The sequence below is a fragment of the Chiloscyllium punctatum genome, chromosome 9 (genome assembly GCF_047496795.1).
Source record: "Chiloscyllium punctatum isolate Juve2018m chromosome 9, sChiPun1.3, whole genome shotgun sequence".
In the NCBI taxonomy this organism is placed as follows: Eukaryota; Metazoa; Chordata; class Chondrichthyes; order Orectolobiformes; family Hemiscylliidae; genus Chiloscyllium; species Chiloscyllium punctatum.
Genome location: NC_092747.1, coordinates 35674269 through 35691799, shown reverse-complemented (window position 1 = coordinate 35691799; position 17531 = coordinate 35674269). Strand labels below are relative to the sequence as shown.

Here is a 17531-nt window from a genome sequence, read left to right as displayed (position 1 = left end):
AATGCAAGAAATTCCTAGTTTTCAAAAGTCATACACAATTGCAGTGTTAGCATGTTTTTTTCAATTGTAGAAAGGTTATTGCAATAATACCCTTCACTGCTACTTGCCCATTTTCTGTGATTGGATCTTAAGTCAGGAGCTGGAATTTGCAGCAAGTCAACCTGACCTCTGGGATGAATTTTGCCCCTTCCCCCAACTCCCAGCATATTTGAACAGTTGCTGAGGATTGACACATTCAATAAAATTAGTGACCAGTCCACCACCTTCCTGTCCATTTATTGTTGGGTTGCCAAATGTGTTAGGCAACCTGCCAGCCCTTCAGCTATGGAGTCCCTTAGAAAGCCAAGAGTGAGGAGGGAGGTGGTGTCACTGGTTTAGTAATCCAGAACCTCAACAATGTACTTGGGACATGGATTCAAAGCCACTTTGGCAACAGTTAATTTTTTGATTCAATAAAAAGCTAGTGTCATGGCAACCACATAACTAATGTCAATTTTCTTAAAAATCCACCTGGTTTAATACTTTGGAGAAGAAAATCTGGCCCGGCCTACTGAGTCACTCTGGATGCATGACAATGTGGATAACTCTCCATTGCCCTATGGCCTGCTGGAGCTCTGCAATGGGTTTGGGGTGGCGGGGGTGGAGTGGGGATTGGTGGTCTAAACCACATCAGGTGCACCCCACCTAATCGGCCCCCCACTTAAAATCTTTGCTGGATGTACATTTTACTCAATGAACTAAACGTGGTTCCCAGTACATTATCAATGCAGAATGGAGAGATTTCTGGTTGCGTGGTGCCAACAAGAATTATGTTGGCATGGATAGAAGATTACTAATGAACAGGAAGTAGACTGTAGGTGTAAACAAATGTCTTCAAGTTGGCAAAATATACAAGTGCCCCATGGTCAGTGCTGGGAATTTAACTTCTCATAATTCATAAAAATAAAAAGGATGCCAAACTTGATGACACAAAAATAGATAGGAATGTAAGTTGTGAAGAGGACACAAGGAGGTCACAAAAATATTGATCATTTAGTTAGGCAACTTGATAGAAGTCTATAAAATAATGGGAGATATAGATAGAATTAATGGTCATTGTCTTTTCCCAGGATGGAGGATTTCAAGACTAAGGGATACATTTTTAAAGGTGAGAGTAGAGAGATGTAAGACAAACGTAAGAGGCAAAGGTTTTACACAGAGGGGGGTTCGTGTGTGGAATGAACTTCCTCAAAGTGGAGGATGTGGCTACAATTACAATGTTTAAAAAGACATTTGGATAAATACAGGAAAAGGAAAGATTTGGATGGATAAGGTCCAGGAGCAGGCAGGTGGGACTAGTGTAGTTTGGGATTATGTTCGGCATGGGAGGGTCTGTTTCCATGCTCTGCCTCTAAGTGACAGGGCGAAGATTTGACAAATGGTGTATGATGTACAAAAACGTGAAGCTGTCTATTTTTGCAAGAAGAATACACAAACAGCATAGCATCACAGTCTCAAATAGTGAGAGATTGTAGAGCTCAGATGCAGCAAGATTTGGGTTTCTCCGTGGAAGAATCACAAAAAAGGTTAGTATGCAGGTACAGAAAGTAATTAGGAAAGCCAAGTGGAATATAACTTATCATTGGGGAATTTGAATACAAATAAAAGGAGGTTATACGTTAATATAGGCACTGGTGAGACCTATTCATGCAAATTATAACACATGACTGGGGCAGGTGGGGCTTGGACTCTGGGACTGACCCAAAGGTAGAAATGCTACTACTGTGCTACAAGAACCAGTTTTAAAATTTCTAATACCATTCTATTATGATACTTATACAATAGTTTTGCAATATGATCAGATCTATAAGATATGATGTGTAAGACTGATAAAAGAATTCTTAGGTGACCAGTTCCATTAAAAGTTGGCAACTGCCTTCTTTTCTGAAGTAGCATTATCATCATCTTCCTGAATTTGCCTTTTTGAAAGTAATATCCTTGGTGAAAAGATAAGCACGTCTTCATAAAGAGTGACCTGTATAGTTACAGCAATAACAATTCGATTGTCAATCAAGTCAGAATTTAGACGACAAATTAGGCAGACTGTACTTTATATTCAGTGGGGTGCATGACCTTTCTCATCTATACTGATCTTCTGAATCAGAAAGACTGTCTGTTTTAGGCACCAGGTGCATACAATAGCTTTCAGGTGACCTCATAAGCTGTGTCTATCTTCACACATTTTAATTAATCTTGCTTGTACCCTAAAGGGGGGGAATAAAATGTCAAGTACCATAGTACTGAAAGACTTACAATCACTAGCATGGTAGTGATTCTGTAGCAACTATTCCTGGATTTCAATAGACTGAAAAAAAATGTATTGGTTACATGAACAATGTAACAACAGTCCAACACACACAAAAAAAATCTCTTGATAGAAAGCAAATCTTTTCAGCATTCTTAAAAAAGGTATCGGAGGCATACCACTACATACCTTCCAGAAATTTCTTTCTAAGTAAGCATTTCATGGTATTTTCAAAGCTTTAATATATTGTTTTTTCAAAGAATTGGATGCGATATTTGCAGTCCTATTTCTTCATGATAACCATTAAAAAGCCATTGATTAGGATATTTTAGATCAAGGAATGCAAATACACACAGAGACTTGCAAACAGTGCTTTAATCAGAATGTGAAACAGACTTTTTTTTAAAAAAAAACATATCACAATCAAAATAGAACTGGCATTATTATTCAGAAAATAACAGTCAACACTAACTACCAGAGTAATGTGGATAATGATTTAATTCGGCTGCACTCTAATTTTATTTCCTTGACAACAATAATAAAAATTTGCCATGAGGAGCAATCACAACAAAATGATGGATGAAGATGTTAAAATCCAATGAATGAAATCCTTGGCATGAGTCCATATCAGCCACACACAGCGTTGGAGACACTGATGTGACTTCTAAAAATAAACTCATTCAATATCTGGCTGGCGGGCTAGCTATGGACAATAAAAACGGTATCTCTGTGTGGAAAATATTCAAGTTGCAGCCAATTATAAGGAAATGCAGAGGGAATCGCCAATCTTTTGTAGCAGGGTCAGGGATGATAGAAAGATGATGATATAATGTCAGTGCAGTTGCCCACTGTAGAGATCCCAACTTCATTTAACTACTGTTCTCAAATATATAATTGGAAAGTATGACACGACTCGTAGAGGCTGACATCTACGTCATTCTGAAGGAATGGGTTCAATTTAGGATCGTTCACTCCAATTTATTTGATAATCCCAACTATAGCTTCATTGTTATTATCTGCTATATGAATTTGATTAAAATCAGTCACCTGCACCCCAGAAGAAGCCTTTCAGCCTATCGAATCTATGCTTACCTACCTACACATACAACTTTCCAGCACTTGGTTCATTGCCTTGAACATAGTGACATTTTAGGTGCTCATCCACACATACTTTTTTAAAAATCTGTTGTGAAGCAATGTCTGCCAGAAAGGATACTAGACTACTAAAACAATAAACTTCAGATTATCAACTAGGGATTTTTTTCACTAGTCCTGAAAAAGTGTGTTATCCTGGACTCAAAACATTACTTCTTTCTCCATGGATGCTGCTGAGTTTTCAAACAGCATTTTCTATATTTATTAGAAATCTTTTACCATTTGTTAAAATAGATCACAATAAGGAAATGCACTAAACTAAAATACTGCAATTGATTTTGCTTTGGTTAACAGATACAGCTGTCACAATGCCATTGTAAAGTTCCAAAAGAAAGACATTCATTCACACAAGTGTGAGAATAAGCCTTCAGACAGATCTACAAACACACAGAAGCATTTGCAGACAGACCTGCACCTTAGGGCTTGGATTAGAGCCCAAGAGAAATGCAACCTATCATCCAAAAAAGTAACTTTTACAGTGACAATGACTGAATTGTTGTCTACTTGCGTTCACAATAACCCAAAATGAATAAATATGAAATTCTTTGCAATGAACCAGCATGTACAGGTTTTGACACCAGATAGTCATGACTGCTTTGAAAATTCCCTGCAATACGTCAGCCTCTGTACAATAACATTTTCGTGAGGTGGGTGGGTGTGTATGGCCTCCCACCTTGTTATGCATAACCTGTAGGCCTTTCTATTCAGAAGAGTGCCTGAAAAAGCAGCTCACTTTACCCTAAAGTGAGGTAATTTTGCAGGAAACTGGGGGCACTGGAGACCATTAACTTGTTCAGTTAAGTTGGTTCCTTTTACTATAAATATCATTTTTATTGACTATACTGATTTCCTGATCTCCTATATGGTGGTTCTCAAGTAATGCCTCTCAAGCTATCGACATACTACATGAATATTTTCACTGAACTGGCAGAGTGTGCTTTGGCCTGCCGTAACTCAAAAAATCTGCAAGGTAACAGAATCATAGCTTTGCTGAAATTTGGTCTTTTTTGCTATGGTCCCAATTTAAAGAGAAAGCAGAAAAAAAACTCAAGCTCAGATATTGCTTAATGACACTGCACTGATGAATAGAATGCTTGAAGCGATGATTAACACAGTGCACCATCTGTCTGGTATTTAAATAAGTCCTGAAGTCCATTAATCATGATTCTGAACTGAAGTGAGCCCTGCACCAACATTTCAGGATATCTAAAAATGGTATTAGCTATGTGAGAATGTTTAACTTGCTTCCATTGAAGTGTACAACCAAATAAAGGTATAAATCATACGATATTTTCATGAAGGCTATTCGTTTCTGAAAATGTATTATTGGCTTTAAGATTGATTCCGATAAACTTAAGTTTGCATTAAACATTTCTTAAGATTCTTATTTTCAGTGAGAGAAACGGAGTAGCTACAGAGTCCTTTGTGCAGATGTGGTCTATAATTGGTGATCAGGAGGTCTGTACTAAGATGGAGAAAGTGAAAACTGCAGGTGCTGGAGAATCAGTCAAAAAGTGTGGCACTGGAAAAGCACAGCAGGTTAGGCAGCATCTGAAGAGCAGGAGAGTTGATGTTTCGAACAGAAGCCCTTCATCAGGAATATTGTGACCACAGATCTTGTGGTAACCGCTACAAAAGTGGTCTGACAAAACAGAGTGCGAAAAACTCCAGTGGCTCAGTGGTTAGCACTGTTGCCTTACAGCACCAGGGTTCCAGGTTCAATTCCAGCCTTGGGCGACTGTATGTTGAGTTTGTACCTTTCGTGTTTGTGTGATTTCCTCCGGTTTCCTCCCACAGTCCAAAAATGTGTAGGTTATGCTCAATTGCCTATTGTCATCATTAGAATTCCTACAGTGTAGGACCAGGCCATTTGGCCCAACAAGTCCACACTGATCCTCCGAATCATATCCCACCCAGACCCATTCTCCTACCCCTATTTGTCTACATATCCCCTGACCGCTGCATCCAGTTTATAATGCCCCTTGAACACTACAGGCAATTTAACATGGCCAATTCATCTAAACTGCACAGCATTGGACAGTGGGAGGAAACTCACACAGACACAGAATGTGCAAACTCCACACAGATTGGAATCGTCAATGCGGGGTCAATGAAAATGGTGGCTGCAAAGAAGCTTTTCATGTCGTCAGTTTACTTTCTTTCCCTCCCCGAACTGCAGAGGTAAGTCAGATAACAGTTCACCTTCCTCGGTAAACTGGTGCTTCTGGCATGTGACTCTCAACAAATGAAGATATGGGACTGTAGGGAGAGCTGTTTCAACGCTTTTGCACGTCTGCACCTACGGTTTCTCTTTAAATTGACGTTTAACATCCAATAGACGCAAACTGTCAAAAAAAGTGTCAAAAACAAACACGTTTTGACCTACAGAAAGCAAAAAGAACCACATTATCCTAACGACATCTCCAAACCGATACCACTGAGCACAAATAAGAAATAAATGTTTTGTAAGATTACAGTTCGCAATGTTATTTGTCTCCTCCCCATACAAATACACTCCCACCTTATGGTTCAAGTTGGTCAATCATCCAGTGAACAAACTACCACAAAAAGCCCGCCTAGTGACACATGTACAAACTGGAGCGAAACCGCGCCTGACATTTTGTCGGAAAACTTCCTATTTCTTTAGAAGCTACTTTAGGCGTGAACAATGCCACTGTCAAAATATAAATCTTAATGGAATCATAAGAAAATAAATTGGTCGTAAAACGAGCAAATGACTTACTTGGCAGAATCATGATATAGCCGTGTTCCTTAGGCATTAAATAGTTTTAAATCAGACCAATTTGGCTACAATTTCCGCTGTTCACTTCGTTCTAATGTCAAACTCGTTAAATGACAGCACGGAATCGATACAGGCATCTGCCTCTATTATCCGATACACCGAAGTTTTCCGATCTAGACAGAGGTGCTACCTTGCGAACTGAACAAAGTGAGCCTTACGATCCATCAGAGTAAAAAGTTCCCTCAGAACAACACAGCTTTTCACTACTTCCTTGTCAACCAGATTGAAAGTACACACATACCAGGAAATCCAACCCCTTGATTGGAATGGGCTAATCCCTGGAATCAGATTGAATTGGGTGGGGCTTCCCAGGCACTGCTGCGACATGTCAGCGCAGAGAGAGAGAGAGAGAAAAATGCCGAAGGCTGCATCGGTTAAACAAACCAAAAAGAGCAGGCAGAGAAATCGGAGTCTCTCTTTAATTGGAATTTTGTAAGGTGACTGGAAGGTTTTTTTCCCCCTTCGTTCCCACAACTTTGTGCTGTGCTCGTTATACTTTTAACTTTGCATATACGCACTGTTCGTCATTCCTGCAATTCCAGAGACAGCACTGTAAATGTTTACTTCAGACTGTGGTTAGCTATGATAATCCTTTGTGGTGTACTTTTATGCAGTTTATAGCGACACTTGCGTCAGAAACAGGTTTGCAAAGCACATTTTAAAAAACACGTTTTTGATGAATATGATACAATGCATTTTAAAATACTTGTTTAAGAACGCAAGCTTACTATCAAAGTTACAGACTTGCATTTTTTTTTCACCAGGTGGAACTTTACATCGCCTGATCAAAAATCAACAAGTGAGCATCATTAAACTGCCGTTGTCATTTCTTAGCTAGGACCACACAAAAATGGACAGGTCTATACCACAAGCCAAGCTACAGTCAAATCTGATCGGTGATCTGGCATCCGAGTGACATTCTCATCATTGTATTCCTGGGCACCTGAAACGGTTTTGCATCAAATATATTTTAAAAAGTGCCAGTATAACTAAACCTTCGTGCCACATTAAACCAAACTACCCAAAAGGGAGAATTTCTCAGTTGCTGATCTGCTGTAAAAGCCAACAGGTGGTAGGTTAATCAATACTTCATTCTCTAACTCAAGAGTCCTAGAATCAGAGTCACACAGCATAGAAACTGCCCCTCGGCTCAACCTGCCTATGCTGACCAGGTTTCCTAAACTGTACTGGATTCATTTGCCTGTGTTTGGCCCATATCCCTCTAAACCCTTCCGATCCATCTTCCTGAAATTGGTTCCATACACAGAGGTAAAAACAATGACTGCAGATGCTGGAAAGCAAATACTGGATTCGTGGTGCTGGAAGAGCACAGCAGTTCAGGCAGCATCCAACGAGCAGCGAAAATCGACGTTTCGGGCAAAAGCCCTGATGAAGGGCTTTTGCCCGAAATGGCGATTTCGCTGCTTGTTGGATGCTGCCTGAACTGCTGTGCTCTTCCAGCACCACTAATCCAGTGGTTCCATACACACACCACCCTCTGAAAATGCTACCCCCATCAGGTCCCTTTTAAGTCTTTCCTCTCTCACCTTAAAGAGATGTCCTCTAGTTTTGGACTCCCCCCTATCCTGAAGGGAAAATCTTGGCTATTCACCCTATCTATGCCCCTCGTGATTTTATAAACTTCCAGGAGGGAAAATAAGTTCCATCCTATCCAGCCTCTCCTTATAACCCAAACCTTCTGGAGTCGGTGACATCCATGTTAATCATCTTTGTACCCCTTTCAGTTTAACAACATCCCTCCTAAATCAGGGTGAGCAGAACTGTACACAGCACTCCAAATGTGGCCCCACCAACATCCAGTGCAGCTGCAACATGACAACCCAACTCCTGTACTCAATGCTCTAACCAACAATGGACCCAGCACCAATTCTTGCAGCACACCATTGGTCACAGGCCTCCAATCTGAACAATCCCTTACTACCACCCTCTGTCTCCTATCAAGTGAATTTTGCATCCAATTTACCAACTCTCCCTGGATCCCATGTAACCTAACCTCAATAATCAGGCTACCATGTGGTGCCTTGTTGAAAGCCTTGCTAATGTCAGTGTCTACCACTCTGTCCTAATTTATCTTCTTGGTCACCTCTTCAAAGAGCTCAAAATCAAATAGAGATGTTAATAGTGGTGTTTTCTCGGTTTAATAAAGAGGGGAATAAAGAGTTAGACAGACACGTAGAGACACAGAAACAACAAAGGGGAGGTGATGGTCTAGAGGTATTATCGCTGGACAGTTCATCCTGAGGTTCAGGTAATGTTCTGGGGTTCCAGGTTCAAAATCTCAACACAGCATATGATGGAATTTGAATTCAACAAAAAAAAAATCTGAAATTAAGGGTCTAATGAGGACCATGAATCCATTGTCAGAAAAACCCATCTGGTTTGCTAATCTCCTTCAGGGAAGGAAACTGCCATCCTTACCTGCTCTGGCCTGCACGTGACTCCACTACACACAGTAACGTGGTTGACTCTCAACTGCCCTCTGGGCAATTAGGAATGGACAATAAATGCTGGCCTAGCCAGTGACGCCCTCAACCCATGAATGCATTAAAGAAAGAAAGAGGGAGTTAGAGACAGATAAAGTGAGAGATAGTGAGATAGACAGTTAATGGGTGAAGTAATCTCAGTCTGTGATGCGGTATTCTTACTAAAATGATATGCTTCCATTTCATTGAAACATTGTTTCGACAAAAGAAAATGTTTTTGGGAACTAGTTCTGGCATTCCCATGACTAATGGTCATCTTCTCAATTAAACAGAAAAAAACCCACGATTAACATCTGTTATTTCCTGAAAACTATTACTTTTGACACAACAGAGCAGCTTTACAGGGTAGTTGTACTTATAGTTTTAACAAACAGCAGCAACAAAAAAAAAACCAGCTGCTGATTAATGAAGGGGTTGAGAGCAAAGTCACCTTCCAGCCCCTTACCCATAATCACAAAGCAGCTGTTTCTCCAATTTTACCTTTAACAGACACAAAAATGCAAAAATTCTTAGAAGAATTATATTTAAAGATTTTAAAAATTTCAGCTATTGTACAGCTTTAGAGATCGAATTGCTACCTCCAAGAGAGGGCAAGAATTGAATTAAATGACATTAATTACAATGAAATACCCAGTTATTATTTCAGTTCCTGCCAAAATGAAACAAAAAAAACACAGCATTTCAAGATGAAGCAGGTTTGATGCTCCCACAAGAGAATTTTACCCCTGACTCTATTGAATACTGGTCATTCACAAGATGACAGTGTCACTGGCTAGGCCAGCATTTATTGCCCCATCGGAGTAGAACCAACCACATTGCTGTTGGTCTGGAGTCATGTGTCATACCTAGACCAGGTAAGGATAGCAGTTTCCTTCCCTAAAAAAAGGACATTAGTGAACCAGATGGGTTTTTCTGACAATTAGCATGAACAGTTGTTTCAGTCAGTTAGCTTGAAGGATTTTGGAAGGGAGCAGGGATGGCAATTAAAAATTCAGGGATAAGCTGTTTTATCATTTTGTGTTTGTAGTTTTATATCAAGACATATCAACCTAGTTGGCCAGCAGGGTACTGTAACAAAAACAAAAAAAAATCAAAGAGCGAACAGAAACTCCTATTTTGCCTGAAGAACGGTGAACAAAATGGCTTTTCTAACAGTTGTAGTCAACTATAAAAGGTCTATTACTTCTTTGTTTGTCAGCCTCTAATGAAGGACTTTTTAAAAAATTCTTTCATGGGGTGTAGAAATATCAGCATTTGTCACCCATCCATAAACTGCTCTTGAAGACAGTTGGAGACAACTACATTGCTGTAGGTCTGAAGTCATATATAGGCTATACCAGTAAGGAGTCATACAGATGCACAGCACAGAAACGGACCCAGCTGGTCCATGCCAACCAGGTATCATGAAATCAATCTAGCCTCATTTGCCAGCCCTTGGCCCATATCCCTCTAAACCCTTTCTTGTAAGGACAGCAGATTTCTTTCGCCAAGAGATATTAGCAAACCAGATAGGTTTTTACATCAAATCAGTAAGGTGTTTCATGGTCATCATTACTGAGACAAGCTTTGAATTGCAGATTTTATGAACTGAATTTAAATTCCAATGACTACATGATTTGAACCTGTATTCCCCAAAGGTTTAGCCTGGGTTTTTGGATTACTGATAAGGTAACATTACCCTTCCATCCTCTCTGCTGGAGAAATTAGACCGGTATGAATTAACACACTCCCTCAGCAAATGCTCATTTAGCAATAAAACACCAGCATTTCTTTGCATCATGAATCTTTTCCTTTTGTCACCATCTTTGGCTCAATGCGAGCTAGGAAGAGAGTAAACGTGAGCCACACTCAGATGACCGAGTTAGATGGGAAGAGGTTAAGCTTAGCTAAACAAAGTTGGCTTTTATTCATTAGCATTTAGAAGAATGAAAGGTGATCTCATTGAAACATACAAGATTCTGAGGGGGCACAACAGGACAGATGTTAAGAGATTGCTTCCACTTGTGGGAGAAATCTTGAAATGGGACAGTTACAGACTAAGGGGCCATTCATTTAAAAGTAAAATTCGTCTACTAGAAGATAGTGAATATCTGGTGTTCTATATGCCAGAGAATTGGGAATACTAGATCACTGAAACCAATTAAGAGATGACAGATTTTTGAAAAATCAGGGAGCTGATGGACTGTGCCAAATTGGCATGAGAGGGGAGTTGAAGCCTGGGCCAGACCAGCCTTGGAATTGTTGAGGCAGGTCAGGCTCAAGGGGGTCAAATGGCCTCCTCCCGCACCTATTTGATGTGCTCTTTGAAACAGCTGTCGAGCTCTGGGAGTAAAGTTGACATCACAGAAGACAAAAGGAATAACTTTACTATAACAGTGCAAATAAAAAATACCCAGGTAAGAGGGAAAAGGAGACTTGACCTTCAAAACGAGGGTCACTGCATGGCAAGTAGTCTCCACAAAGCATGGCTTAGTTTTATAATCTGAAGTATGTAACAGCCCTACATTTGTTTTGTAGGGTTATTTTGAGCTTTAACTTTGAAGTAACAATAATGAATGTGGAGTCACACAAGTTTCTTTTAGTTAAAGGAATTTGACGGATTTAAGAATAATTAGTTGTTTCAGGTGGGTCATTTGCAATCTTATTAAGTTGCTAGGACGTCATTCTACATTACTGATAATGTGATGGCAATGGAGTATTTGGTATGCTTATTCAAAGTAAAGATAGAAGTTAATAGATCAATAGATTGCTACAAAAGGGATGATCTTACAAAGCAATTGGCATTCAAAGAATCAGGAGATAGTAGAAAGTGATGCCATTAAGGTAACCATTACTTTTAAAGAAACCAATTAGGAATTGGATATCACTCTTTAGCCAATTGGAGATTGATCATGTGCTGTCCATGCCAATAGCAGTTCAGGGTATTTCTAATCACACACAGGTGGTAGTAGCACACAAGAGTTAATAAGTGGCAATTCTTAATTGATTGATGAACAAGAAAGGATGACCTCTAGACAACAGAAGAAAAGAAGAGACGTGTCGAGCCAACCAGTGCTGTGAGCTGATGTCTCAAAGGGAACTGCCCAAAAATTACAGTTTTCATCGAGTATTATTTCTTAGTGAGTTTTGAGAAGATTTGTAGCTCAGGTCGAGGTTCCGATAACTGTTGGATAAATGTAAATTCTGTAAAATATGTGGCAAAGAAAATATGCTTGAACCTGAAATGGATCTTGAAGGGCTTTTGCCAAAAACGTCAATTTTCCTGCTCGTTGGATGCTGCCTGGCCTGCTGTGCTTTTCCAGCACCACTAATCTGGACTCTTGGAACTAATTAGGACAAGTGGCCTAATGTGTCAAATCACATCTACAACTGTAATCAATTAAGGTCAGACAACTAAATTTAAAGCGAAACCTAAAATCCTACAGGAGCACACCGTATACTTCAGATGTCCATGACAAGTGGGCACTATTAGCCAATAAATATTAGAATTTGAACTGTTTCCTTTAAATTAAATTTTTTATTTTATAGTGCCTTTCAAAGGGCTGCCAGTTTGAATTTTTGTTTAATTTGTTTTATTTCAACAGAATAGAAGGGAGAACTGGTGGCAGCAATCTACCCCAACTACCCCAAGTCCAATACCATAAAAATAACTATTCCTCAAACATAAAATTCTTACAAGTTTGTTTCCTTATTAGTTTATTTTGCTAAGAAAATGAATGTAATCTTAGCATTCACTGCAACAATCTAGATAAGATAATGTCCCTGTTGAATTATCCCTGGCTGACCTACCTAGAACAATGACAATTATCTTTTTACAGTGATTTTGCAACCATTGACAGCAATTTTGCAGTTAAGGCAACAAAGTGAACACAGCTTTGAACAAAACTGACTGTCAAATTTTGCATTAAACAGTACAGTAAATAGTCTGCAGCGCATTCCAATTAAGTCGTGACTTAATTCACTGAAACTTAACAATTAGAATCAATCCTAGGCAGCCATTAGTCCAATGGCACTGTGTTTGCCTTGTCATCACCTATAGTCCTTGGCAGACTGTGCACTGCATAGGATTCTGTAAAATGTTGAAGGGTTGAGATTCAGCATTGATTGTTGAGCAAAAACTCAGATTAATGCAGCTCTTGGGGAGGGAGAGAGAGACAGACAGACATGAGACAGAGGGTACAAATTTTATTTCTCTGGGTGTAGCAAGATGATGAAATAAATGGGCAAGTTGGCACTGCCCCCTTCTCACCACTTTATCAATTAAGTTTGGGGAAGATGTTCCATTGGGGATGTTCTTGACTTGACAACAATTAAGGCCCTTAAACAGTGAGTTAACAGCCACCTCCCCGATTACATACCCAGATGGGGAAGCAACTACTTTTCTCACCAGTCCGAAAGGTTAGTAGGGTGTCTTGCATGCCAAGTTTTTATTTGGTTGAGGGGTTGGTTGCTTCCATTTCCCAATTTGTAAGTAATTAGATGCACAGATGGGGTAAGGAATGGCCTTTGAGACACTTCACCTTTGCTGTTGCTTCTGACCCTTTTCTCCTCATGATCCTATCTATTGGTTCAGTTGACAAAAAAAAACTATATTTCCTTCACTTTGGGTGAAGCATGTAAAAAGTCCTTTTTCTCTCCCCAGAAATTTTAAATTCCATTAATAAATAATACTTTTGACAGGAAAAAATAAAGTCACATCTTTGCACCTCTGATATTCCAGTGACTTCAGACTGAACAAATGCAGGGTTGTGGTAAAATTCCTTCCTAGTGCCTACCAGGTACCATGGTAAACAGTAATAACATGGCTACTGCAAGTTGAAGTACCATGTGTACATGCACAAAAGCTTACTTGTCCTTTTCAAGCTGTACTGGGGTGACCAATGTAAATTAGGTTCCTTCCAGGAAGTGGAAGATGTCTATACACATCCACTACCTAGTCCTCAGCTTAAAGTGACATAAGAAGTAAACAGGGATATAATCATGTCAGATGCACATTTAATTGGGATAGAGCACCAAGAATGGCAAAACAGCACAATTGTAAGTTTGTGCACCGAAAAACAACACTGCATCTAAACCATCAGCAAACAGACTCACTAAAAGTTTGACCTGGAACACAGAATCCCACTATAAATTTGTACCAGTGGCCAGGTTGAGGCAAACACAGCATCATGAAAGTCAGTTGTGCACACACAGATGGCTCTAGGCATTTTCTTGAATGCTTTAGGAGCAGACACCCTGTATTTGAAATACTACATAAAAACATGGGACATCTTTTTCAACGATATTTTCACAAAACTGTTATAGATCATGTTGCATAACTGTTCTGTCCTATTAAACTTAATGAAAGGACTTAGCATCTTTCAGCTTTTAAAACTTGCCTTTAGGAATGTAAAATGTCCTTTTTCTCTCCCCAGAAATTTTAAATTCCATTAATAAATAATACTTTTGACAGGAAAAAATAAAGTCACATCTTTGCACCTCTGACATTCTAGTGACTTCAGACTGAACAAATGCAGGGTTGTGGTAAAATTCCTTCCCAGCGCCTACCAGGTACCATGGTAAACAGTTCATGGCTGCCCTCACGTAATTCTCATAGCTGACTCTCCTTGCAAGCCATTACAACCAAGGTTTCGTCTTAAGTGCCAGGAGACTTAAAATACTTGAGACTGTCATAGAGTATCCTAGCAACCACACCAAAGAAGTAAGGAAGGGGAAATTAAGGTTTTTCTTGGGTTCCCTTACTTGGAAAGAAAAAAAAATGAGCAGAGTTTGATCATGTTCCATAGTCCGTTCCTTTTGTGTAGTACTACAAAAGTTAAAGTTTGTGCACACACAGCAAATTCACAATATTGTTTATATTGTTAATAGTTACAATGTTGGAATTTTACTCTTGACTTGTTGCCATGTAGCACGATTGCCATAACACACGTGAAATTTTTTCACATCACAGTTGTCTTTTCAACTTTCCTTCTTCAGCAGTTGCAAAAAGGATTCCCAGTTAGTGGAGTACTACAAAAGACTAAGTACAGAGAAGAATCTTTAATCTGGCACCTCGAGCAATTATTTTTGAAACTTTCCCATATCGGAGATTAGTATTGGCCTATCTTATACTGTCATTCTTGGAAATTTAAAAATCACAACACCAGGTTATAATTTAACAGGTGTGTTTATAAGTACAAGCTTTCGGAGCACTGCTCCTTCGTTGGGTAGTTACCTGATGAAGGAACAACCCTCCGAAAGCTTGTGCTTCCAAATAAGCCTGTTGAACTATAACCTGGTGCTGTGAGATTTTTAACTTTGTCCATCCCAGTCCAATACCAGTACCTCCACATCATTCTTAGGAATGACATGCAAACAATTAAGAATTTGATTGGCCTTTATATCTTTCCTATTAGCTGAACCTATTCCAAACAAATAATCTTGGCAGTGATCAAATGCTTGGGATTGGTGGTTGTGGGAGTGGTGATTAAGGATAGGAGGAGGAGTGAGGAGCCTATGGCTGGGGAGGAAGAGGATAGGAAAGAAAAAGCACTGGAATTTTTGGCAGAATATGCAAATTCCTTACAAGAGTGTTGGACATCAGATCCTTCCATGTGCATTATGCAGCAGCAAAGCAAGAATTCCACATGGTTTCAATTACCTGCAACATGGCTATTTTACAGTTAACAATGGCATTTAACTGGTTCCTTTAGCATTGAAAAACACCAAGACACACACACACACACAGAAGAAAGTCAAACAGTATTCCAGACTGAGCCAAAGGCATTCAAAATAAAAACTCGATCAAAAAGAGGTATCTTAAAAGGAGTAAAAGGGAAATGGAGATGCAGTGAGGTTTAAGATGATCTTAGAGACAGCTGAAAGCATGTTCAAAATAATGGGGCAAAATTACTGCTTGACACACAAGAGGCCAAAAAGGTAAATGAATGCAGAGTTTTTGAAGGTTTGTAGAGATGTTTTTGGATCTAGTCCAACTGTAGATCTGCAAAATCTAACCGAGTAACTTCAGTGTATATGTATCCTACACACACACACACACACATACTTCAATATATACGGTGAAAATTTAGTGAGTGCAGCTTAGAGGTCAATTTCCCAGAGGAAAGCGGTGTTTCAAACCACACAAATACTGGAAAATCTAGACAGCCATGGATAATTATTTTGACTTAATTTCCTGCATGGATTCCTTGTTTCATTTATTGTGGTGAGACCCAAATGATTCATCTTTCGTTTGGGGAGATAGACTCAGTGAAGTGGAAACTGTTCTGCTAATGAGTCCAGGCTCTTTTCTGGGAAGCAAACCAAAGTGCCTCTCTCAATACTGTAGAGATTTTTCCTTGTTACATAGTTAGAGACATGAACGGTGAAGGATGCTATTAAAACATAATATAAATCTCCTGTATTTAACACCTTAAACCCTGTGAAGCTGGTGATATCTCCAGCAAAAATTGATTTATTCATAATCTCATCAATACAGTTTTCTTTCCAATGTGATTTTTTGGATAAAGTACTGTGGAAACATACTGAATTGGTGCACTTCAACCAGCAAAAGGCATCTTCTTATTTCTCCAAACCAAAAAAATGTCTGAGAAAAAAAATGGAATAAAACAGGGTAGATGCAGCCAAGATGTTTCCCTGGCCTGGGGAGTCTGGAGCCAGGTGGCATAATATTTTATTAAAAAATTGCTGCAAATCTTCACAATTCTATAACCCAGAGGACTTGGAAATTCAGTCCTTGATCATATTTCACGTAGACATTAATGATTACCCATGGGATAGTGTGGGTAAAAGGAATTGAAAATTTCAATCATCCATGGTCATAGAGTCAAACAGCATGGACACAGTCCCTGCAGTCCAACTGGTCCACGCTGGCCATGTTCCCAAATCAAGCTAATCCCACTTCACTGAGTTTGGCCCATATCCCTCCAAACCTTCCCTATTCATATACTTATCGAAAGGTCATTTAAATGTTGTAACTGTACCTGCATCCACCACTTCCTCTAGCAGTTCATTCCACATCCAAACCACTGTATAAAAAAAGTTGTCCCTCAGTTCTTTAAATTTTTCTCCTCACATTAAAATTACACATTAAAAGAACTCCCCACAAGAGGGAAAATACTCTTGACATTCACACTATGTGCCTAAATAAGGTCATCTCAACCTCCTATGCTCTAGTGAAAAAAGTCCCATCCTATCTTTATTACTCAAACCTTCCATTCCTAGCAACATCCTGACACAGCTTTCTGAACCCTCTCAAATTTAGTAAATATCCTTCCTATAGCAAGGTGTCCAGAACTGCACACGGTACTCAGAAGTTGCCTCACCAATGTCCTATACAACCTTAACATGACATCTCAACTCCGATACCCACATATTAAATGGGTATAGCAAGATCAACTAGCAACAAAAGCAACAAAACACCCGTGTTCCAAAAAAAAATCTTAAATGATCGAAAACATTTTAGTTAAAAAAAATCACATAACACCAGGTTATAGTCCAACAGGTTTATTTGGAAGCACTAGCTTTCGGAGCACTGCTCCTTCAACAGGGGGTTGTGGCACCTGATGCCACACCTGAAGCACAACCATCTGATGAAGGAGCAGCGCTCTGAAAGCTAGTGCTTCCAAATATAGTCCAACAGGTTTAATCTGGTGTTGTGATTTTAACTTTGTCCACCCCAGTCCAACTCCAAAACCATTAAAACATTTAAATCAGGAAGCCAAACCACTTATAATAGCATTTTATTTTCAGGAAAGTATATTCATGAGGAAAAAATAAATCACAA

General features: G+C 39.3%; 1 protein-coding gene across 5 annotated transcripts in view; it reads right to left on the bottom strand.

The window, feature by feature from the left end:
* The window catches only part of stard13b (StAR related lipid transfer domain containing 13b), a 514228-nt gene that overhangs the window by 61974 nt on the left and 434723 nt on the right, over positions 1-17531 (bottom strand). Inside the window, exon 1 of one of the 5 annotated variants that reach the window (XM_072577227.1) lies at positions 6183-6473. The exons of the other annotated variants lie outside the window; for them this stretch is intronic. Coding sequence (XP_072433328.1) covers positions 6183-6219 — 37 coding nt within the window. The 5' untranslated portion in view covers positions 6220-6473. Of the gene's footprint in view, positions 1-6182; positions 6474-17531 lie in introns of those variants that run through there. 5 annotated transcript variants of the gene reach the window in all.